The sequence below is a fragment of the Pygoscelis adeliae genome, unplaced genomic scaffold (assembly GCF_000699105.1).
Source record: "Pygoscelis adeliae isolate BGI_AS28 unplaced genomic scaffold, ASM69910v1 Scaffold155, whole genome shotgun sequence".
NCBI classification, from domain to species: domain Eukaryota; kingdom Metazoa; phylum Chordata; class Aves; order Sphenisciformes; family Spheniscidae; genus Pygoscelis; species Pygoscelis adeliae.
In genome coordinates this window covers 6,581,714-6,591,131 of record NW_008824932.1, presented here as the reverse complement: position 1 = coordinate 6,591,131, position 9,418 = coordinate 6,581,714, and the positions used below count along the sequence as shown (strand labels likewise).

The window sequence follows — 9,418 nt, the reverse complement described above, 5'->3', positions numbered from 1 at the left end:
GCTTCTCACTCTTTTTTTTTACCCCCCTCTTCCTCCACGTCTGGCGTTTTCTGCCCTTTATTAACTACGTTTTCCCGGAGGTGCCACCAGCTGAGCTGACGGGCTCAGCCGCGTCCTGTGGTAGGGCCGTGGCAGAGGCGGCCGGAACCGGCTGGAACCGGCCGTGTCTCCCTCAGAGAGGCCCCTGCAGTAAAACAAGCGCATTACGTGGCTTACCTGCCTCCCTGCCGCACTCTGGTCAGCATGGTGTGCTGTACTTGCAGGGGATCAGTACTGTGGGGGACGACTGGAGAAGCCGTCGGGGTCCTTCCAAACACCCAACTGGCCGGAGCGAGACTACCCAGCGGGAGTCACCTGCTCCTGGCACATCGTCGCCCCGAAGAACCAGGTAAGGCGCTGCCGTCGCCCCGCCGGCGCGGCCCGGCTTCCATGGCCTGCAAGGACTAACACCTCATCAACAGCCTGCTCGCACAACGCGCCGCCTGCGTTGCACTGAAACAATAAAAATGCTGTCTGGCCGAAATCTGAAGTTGAGTACGTGCAAGGAGTGCAGGCACACCCACGCTCCAGCGACACCCGCCTTCCTTTCATGTAGTGCCTGGCTCACTCCAGTAACTCCTGTGCTTTCTCAACATTCTACGTCCTCTTCTGCGCATTGATACATTCCCCTAAATTAAACTTTTTAAGGCATCTCTGACTGGTGAGGCTTTTAAAACATTTTTTTTGAAGATGATTTTGTTAATTAACAAAACATCATGCAAATTAGGTTAGGGCAGGTGATCATCTCAGGACCAAACATGATGATGACCAATGCTAGGTTTAAGTCTAACAACATTTGTAGCATTTTCAGTGTTGCTGCAGTTTGTTATTAAGGTACCCAGGCAGAGCTGATTGAATTTATTAAAAGCAGAAATTATTTTATTCTGCTTACAGTACAGGGGAGTATATTCAGATGTGTCCTGCACAGGGGTTTTCAATGTACGTTTCATAAAGTTGGTTTTATTTCTTAATTTGAAGGCTCCATCTCATAACACGCTTGCTTAATTAGCCAGATGCCATCAGAGCATATGTTACCACTTCATTAAGACCTGAAGACATGTGACGGCAGACCAAGAGGGCTCATTTGCCGCCATTTGCCAACATGGCAAACACAAGTGTGTTCCCTACGCTGTAGGGCTAATGTCAATCCTAGCTTCACATTTTCTGGTTGTTGCTGAGCCATCTGCACTGTACCTTAGCAGGAATTCTACAACGATTGAATGTTTTGGTCGCCCAAGCGTGTTTGGTAGGTTGCTTTTCTTAACCACGTCCAGCTTTTTAAATTCCTCTACATGTAAAGACAACTTTCCTCTTAATCTTCTCCTCATGACCATAATCCTCCAAATAAAAAAAGCTGCCCCAGATAAATATATTCTTCAGATCTTTCATACTTTTCCATTTACCAAGATATTTTCTCCCTTGAGCTGAAGCGGTATGTCAGCTTAGTCTTTCCTGTACTCCTCTTTAATCCACATTCCTTGCTTGCTAGATACAGGTCATTTAACAATCCTATAGATAGGCAGTGATTTTTAAAACCTTATCTGTAAACTGCAGACTACTTTGGTTCTTTCCAAATATCTCTAAGTAAGCCTAAAAACTTTTCCTAAGCTTGTAGAGAAGATTTAAGAAAGGCTATATAAGCATAAAAATAAAGGCATTATATCCTGTGCCTTTTGAAGATCCTGTTCCATAAATGTACAAGTTTCCAAATATGTATTTTTCATGTACTGCAATAGTGGTTGTTTGCATGCAAGCGAGGCAGGATTTTGACAGTGACAAAAGCCATTTTTGAGGAAGTAGTGAATAAGCGTCTCTCTCCGCGTGCAGACGAAAAGCTGTTCACTCTTCCATTTGCCAAAGTTTAGGTGCTGTTGTCTGTACTTCCCCTTCACAAGCATATGAGCAATAAAACAAGGCACTCTTTTGCTTCTAATACGAACCAGTTGTTACTTCATTTATTACAGAAGATGGAGGAGCTTCTCATGATGGCAAGGAGCTTCTATCACAAAATACTTCTTTTAGTGCAAAGCGCACTTATGAACAATAGTAAAGTGGATATTATGGCCTGCTGTTTTGCCCGCACATGGAAAAATTTAGCATTTCTACTCCCCGTTGCATTACTTCTTTCTATACCATCTTTTTTGATCACAAGCGTATTATTCAGATGGGTACTTCCATTTAAAGTGCATTTTTTCATCATGACGACAAGGTTTTTGAAACAAGCCTGTTCCTCATCTCTGAAACCAAGTCCCCCTAGGTTACTCATAGTTTATGGGAAACAAAATGATGCCTTACACATGGGAATAGTGCAAAAGCATATCCAGGCAAAACTAAGACATCAGGTGATAACAGGCTATCATTACTATCAATGTAGAACAAGATCATTTTTACTATGTCAGTAAATCAAATAAAGTGTATGCAATGTACAAATTACTCATTTTTCTTTGTACAATCTTAAAAGATTTAATGTCATCTTTGTTTGAGACAGACCTTTAAAGAGAAATCCTGCATAGATACAATCAGCACAATTCAGTGCTGTCATTCAAGCTTCATTTGTGCTATTTATGGGAAGGTGATTTAAATATTGTTGTGCTTCATGTAAAGAAGCAACCTAAATGCATATATTACCTCTGTTTCAATCGTGCAGTTAATGTTGTGTTTTCTTCCTTGCTACACACAACTGACAGAATCACACTGCAGGACTTCGTTTCAGAGTAGCAAATTCCATTTCTGTTTTCTTGTCCATTGTTTTTCTTTCTTAAGTAGGAAAGTCCATAAATACAAGTCATATTGGAGATAACAGCATCAGTACTGGGAATACCAGAGTTACACTAGTTCTCACTTACGACTTGTAAAGCCCGAACATTTATGGAAATCATGTATGGAAACACAATTCCTTTAACTACTTACTTTCTCTTGGTTTTAGTCTTATTATTTACTAATTTTCTTTCTACCAATGTTTTTGTTTCTGACCTTTTTATTTCTGCATCAAGTAAACCCAGCATTGGCAACCACAGTGGTTCAAACCCTGCTCTTAATGAAGTCAGTGAAATGGCTCTTACCAACTTTGCCCTTGCTTTTTCTTTAGCATATCTTGAATGATGCAATAACACTAAAAGCCCCTTTTCTGTGGTTTAGATTTGTTACAGTTATTTTAAAAGCAACATAACACCTAATGCCTACTATCCTGTTTTCATTCACTCATAAAAATAACTTTATCAGAAATTACTTGCATATATTTGAGAACAAAATGTTTTATAGAATATTAGCGTCATACGTTGAACTATTTGTTGGAGAGAAGCCACGTGGATTAAAATACTTTTCTCCACAATTAAGTGGATTAAGGACTTCTCCTTTATGGAAAGAAAAATCAGTTAGTACTTAATATGAAGAGGTCACTTACTATAAGAAGCACTTATAAATTCTGCATATCAAAACCTTAATGAGTTATTTACACTTTCCCTGCAGCTAATAGAGTTGAAGTTTGAGAAGTTTGATGTGGAGAGAGACAACTACTGCAGATATGACTATGTGGCAGTGTTTAATGGTGGGGAAATCGATGATGCTAAAAGAATCGGGAAGTACTGCGGAGACAGTCCACCAGCGTAAGTAACTTCCTTGAATTATGAACTTCACTACCACTATGTGTCATTTTGCTTACAGTTCTGTACTAGGCTTCTGAAAGATTTTTATTCTTTTTAAAATTAAATATGACATTTTCTACCTCCAATTGAACTTCTAGGAGTTGCTTAGTATCTTGTCTCTCCTTAGGTTTTCCCTTTTCTCTCTCCCTCCATGACTAGCCCTGGCTCCAACCTGTGTTCTGTCCTGTCCTGTCCCTCAAGCCTCATTAGAGCGCTGTCTAATAACGCCAATACTAATGCTAATGCTATTGATATCGGTATAATACCAATACTAATGGTAGCTGAACACTAACATCACTTAACATGTATGTTTTAATTATAGATACTGAAGTACAAGGATCCAGCTGAACACTCTAGCCCCTTGGCTCGTTACTCACTTTATCTGACTCATTTCCCCCTCAGCCACTTCCCTTCTGCTGGTTCCCTGGCTGCTCCTTGCATCGCTGCTTACCACCTCTTCCGTCTGTGCCAAGGCACGTTCTCTCATGGCACAGACTGCTTTCCTGAGCGTGCTGGGTAGCACAGCAGGCTTTCACCAGCTTTGCTATCGACTTGCTGCCCCCAAATCCCCTCCTCCCTCTCCCCCCGCAACCCACAACTCACCTATTCCCCAAAAAACAACCCATCCTCCCAAGCCTCCCACCCCCAACTATATAATCAGCTTTAGCAATAGTGGATCATAATTATTCCCCAAAAAAGTGTAAAGTTTTTTGGGTGAGGCTAGTAATTTTTAGCTCTCCTTTCCCATTGTTCCTCTTCCATCAAGCTTCTTAAAGCTGAGTAGCTTTAGAAGATGAAGAGGATGCATTTTGTTTCAAGAAAATCAAGCTATTAAAAAACAAAACAAAACAAAACATGGAGGTGTGTGACTAGACTTACATCTCAGAAGTGGCAGCTAGTTTTATTCCCAAGGGCAACTCATTGTGGTACAGGGGGAGGAGGTGCATGCCTCAGTCTTTCTAAGCATGGCTTGCTAGGCTGAGATTTACTGTGAGGGTTTTTTGTGTTTTTTCTTTGGCTGGGTTTTTTAAGGTTATGCAGTATACCCTCAGGAGACGAGAGGGGAGGCAGACATTCTGTAGGACTCTTTTTAAAGATTTTTCTTCTCCATGCAGCAGCTATGCAATAGCGTGACAGTGCTAGAAATGGAGTAAGCTTAAGCCTACAGAAATTTATTAATTTAATGAAGGGTAGGGCTGCGCCTGAAAAATATTAACTTCAGTTTCCTTCAGCCACCTTAGGCTTTTGGTCTTGAGTTACACTTTTCTTTTTTCTTTCTTTTTTTTTTTTTTCAGTTTGAAACTTTTTATGTAAAGATACTTCTTTTCAGGCTTACATTCATTTCTTTTCAGGCTCCCTTCTTGTAGTAAGGTTAAAAAAACTGCTCTATAAAAAGATACTGATAAACAGAGAGTCTTATGGGTAAGATTGTTCTTGAAGTGCTACATAATTCAGGCCACTAAAATGACGCAAGAGGCTAAATTCTAGCTGTAGTTACATACATAATCACTTCCTTGTTTTCAGGAAAAACGTCACTAGCAAAAGTAAACTATCTTTCCATATTACCTCCAGCCCGAAGGCTGTGAGATGGCGGGAGATTCTGCAAGGCAGAGTTAGTATTGAGTCCTCAAGGCAGGGAGGTGGGTTAGAAATCTTGGACATTCACTTCCACCTCTTTGCCAAAGGACATTCAGAATTTTTCCATTTTTGCCTCACGTATGTATTCATAGCGAAGTGACTTCATACTTTCTAGCTTAGAGCTTTACCTGGAAACTAAGATGAATTGTTGCCTTGCAGTGCTGTGGCACTTGGAGTGACTGCAGATGGACTGAATGGGTCTCCAAATGGGTGGGAGTTTTCTTTGACCTGAATGTTGTGAGCATCTGTATGTATTAGATAACAAATCACCATCATCTGAAGTAAACACACCCTCCCAAAAGGAATTCTATTGCAAACACTCCTCTTTCTTTAGACAGAATAAAGAAAGCGACCAGTAGATGACAGACATTAGTTACATTACTTAATACTTTATGACCAGGTAGACAGGTATTCCATTGATGAGCATAGCATGAGAACCTCCTTGCGACTTTGCAGATCCATCCCTTACAACTCAACTGTTACTGCAGAACAGCAAGTTATTTACCTTGAAGCTACTGTAAAAAAACCCAAAAGCTAACAGAATCTCATATTGGAAACACTTAAGTAGTGATGTTCTGTACAAATGCCTTCAGTTCCTGCCATGGATGTTTTGTTGTGTGCAAGTCAGATCCAAAGCGCTGGAGCAAATGGACTTGCTTCCTAGTTGAAAAGAGTTTAAGCCAGAAGCATGATTAGAGTCTAGTTTGACTCACTCTATATGTAAGTTGTGACATTTCAGACCTTTTTCAACTGAGGTAAGAACCGAACGCCACAAGATCTTGTTCTTCCCTTGGTTCTCAGAAGGCAGCAGTGAAAAACACCCCTTACAGATGAGGCTGGTGGCCTCCAATCCCTGGGACTTAGCTGTCTCTTTCCAGCTAAAACCTAGCCCAGCTGTGCAAGCACATTTTGCGCTGTCAGGATCTGGTCTTGGCTGACAGGGCAGTGCAAAAGGAGGAAATGCCAGTTAGTCCCTGAGAGGCAACCAGGAGCAGCTTCCTAAACCACCTCTCAACTGTGGCTCAGCATCTATCCCCACAGCATGTCAAAGCTGTAAATTGGTCTGCCAGACCCTGGTGGGCTTCAAAATATAGACATTTTAGTATGGACTTTGTGCAACAGGCAGATAAGGGCAGAACACTGGGCTCAGACCCAGATCGCATAGCTTAGAGATGAGATTTCCTGTTACAGAATGTTAGAAGTGTCCTAAAAGCCAATTTTAGGATAGCATTGCTTCCTCACCAGAGATCCAATATAGAGCTTGAACACAGTCACTTTCCCTTGCAGAGTTGTATATAGGCAGCTTCTATATCCAGTGAAAGGGGGAAAGTATGGCTCTTGGGGATTTTCCACTAGCTCTGCAGGATTCTCACCGTAATTTATCAGCTGGGTTCAGAAAAACAGTAAGGACAAGACCAGTGTTGTAAAAGAACCAGAAACCATCGTGTGTAAACTGAATTGTGAAGCAAGCCTGCTATAAGGAGTATTAGTTGCGTGTCTGACACAGTAATTATGCAAGGTGGAACTCCTTAACCAGCAGATACAGATAATGTAACGTGGCATTCTGTAACAGAACTACATCAGAAGTATGAGTAAAGTGGATACCTTCAGCTCATTTGGTGGTTGCAGAGATGGATTCAGATCCAACTGCAGACCAGCAAGCATACAGTGTAACCACATACCTGAATCCTAAATACAATTACTATGATACATAAATGAATGGTATACATAATAATCACAATTTATTAGGAGAAGTAATTACTCAAAAAAACCCCTGCCTCTCAGACAAAAAGCCTTTTTTAAAAAGATGGGCTACACAGACTAGGTCAGATTTTTCAGATTTGGTGTTGTAGTCCTGGTGTTCAGGACGCAGAACGAAGCTCTCGGGCAGCTGATAATCAGTGCCCTCCTACGTCCACAGCCTGTGTCAATACTGCAGCAAGAAAAACGTGACCTGTGCAACTACCCCAGCATCTGTAAATCTACAGAATTCCAGATAATCAGGCATTTACTTTTGGTTATGTCAGACGCAGCCATCAGAGTAAACTGATGTCTGAAACACCTGCCAAAAAACTGGGACGTGATCACAAGTTTTTACTTCAAAGGCCTGATCAAGTGGTTTGAAGAACTGCTCGTGAACTCTGTCAGACTTGCTGGGAAGAAACAACACAGTCATTTTAGTAAAACTACATCTTAAAACCACTTTCTGTTCTCCTCTCTCCTCACCAAGATTCTTTTGCCCCTATATTTATTTTTCTTCCTCTTTCCAAAAACGGTGTTTTTGCTTGAAAAATTTGTGTTACTAATTATTAATGAATATTGAGACAAGATCTGTGGAAAGCTCAAAAGAATGAGAGACGTGCTGCTTTGGCTAGACTTGCATTCCATACAATTTTCTCTAACAGTAATCTTGAATGAAGTCTCATCGCACTACATCCACGTCCAGAGGCAGTTAGCGTCACAGAAGGTACTATGCAGTTTATGAGCTGAAAACTAATACACTGAACAGTGCTTGTTTATGACATTTCAAATCCTAAGAAAATAACTCCATTAGCTGTTCAAGGCCGTGGTAATGAATATCCAATCATTGACAAAAACTGAGCCCAGAGAAATAACAACCCACAACATTTTATTTTTAGTGTTTTTGTCGAAGAATTACAGAATCCAGCGTTGAATTCATTTTCTTAAGGCCTTCCAAATGCGTAGTATGTTTTTCATTAAACAAAACCAAATAAATAAAAAAAACATTTACTTACCTCCACTATAAACTGAGGATTTCTTCAATATATTTTCCCACTGTGTTAATCTAGCCCCTTCCATTCCGAGTGAAGTCTGCAATGAATTCACACAGAAGAATTTAAAGATACTCATATTGACATAACCTTCAGGAATCAGAGGTTTAGATGATTCATCAGAATGAATTTCACACTCATAACACCAGTGTCTGACTTGCCAGCAAAGAAACGTATTTCAATATTAGTCTGGGGGCAGATGCTGCATTCAGACCAGTAATTAAAGTGAAGCGCGCTCTCTCTTTTTTTGTAAGAAGAATGCTATTAATGCTTTTTGTCATTGCATTCAAAACAATGCAAATATTTTGTTTTTCTATTTCAGGCCTATTCTGTCTGAGAGAAATGAGTTGCTCATTCAGTTTTTGTCTGATTTAAGCTTAACAGCTGATGGCTTTATTGCCCATTATAAATTTAGACCAAAAAAGTTACCCACAACTACAGTTCCGCCTACTACCACAACAGTCCCTGCTACCTCAAGTAAGTTTTACTGGCTTTATTTTATTTCTTAGAAAAATAAATCATTCCAGGACAAGGAGAGGGTTACGGAAAAATGTCATAGAAAGTATATTAAAAATTACAGTTTTATGGTTTGTTAATATTTCAAATATTGAAAGAATGAATTAAAATTAATGTACTCAAGGGAGTATCTTAATATACTCAAGGGAGAATCTACTTAAGATTATTAAAAGGAAATCTATCCAGGCGGGAGTTCAGGGTAACAGTAACTTGCTCCAGCTGAGAGAATTTTCTTGTCTCTTCTCAATTTTTGACAGTTAACTAGCAAAGTCCGTAGAAGAATGGAGGAACAAAGTTCTTTTGTATAAGAAGTTCTAAATATTTTAGGAAATAGTTTTATTTAAAAGAACTCTTTCTTCTATACAGGTTAATATGTAAAAATCTAACCATATTTTTCTTCATATAGTTACTAAGATCAAGCAAAATTGGTATGGAAGCCACCTGAGCCCTCTTCAGATTCTGTCAACATCCTGTCAACATGACACTCTCCTAGAATTATTTTTATTTAAAAAAAATCAGGGATGGGAACTTAAAGAAATATGTCACACTAAAAATAAGTTTCCTTTTATATTTAAGACTAGACAGCATATATGAAAGATCAGAGGAGGATTTCTCTGAAGGTATTGCCAAAACTACCTCATTACTGAGATATTGAAGGGATAAATTCTTATAATTTCTATAACCTGAACGTGAGAGATTTAAGATACAGTTATAGCAGAAAACCAAATTATTTATGATGTTTTTGCAACACATAACCTGATTTGTACTTAAAACGCATCAAAAGTCAGG

General features: G+C 39.8%; 1 protein-coding gene across 1 annotated transcript in view; it reads left to right on the top strand.

Moving 5' to 3' along the window:
* PCOLCE2 (procollagen C-endopeptidase enhancer 2) overlaps positions 1-9,418 on the top strand; it is a 31,930-nt gene that overhangs the window by 15,318 nt on the left and 7,194 nt on the right. Inside the window, exons 4-6 of the mRNA XM_009325126.1 lie at positions 264-388; positions 3,508-3,644; positions 8,436-8,590. Coding sequence (XP_009323401.1) covers positions 264-388; positions 3,508-3,644; positions 8,436-8,590 — 417 coding nt within the window. The remainder of the gene's footprint in view (positions 1-263; positions 389-3,507; positions 3,645-8,435; positions 8,591-9,418) is intronic.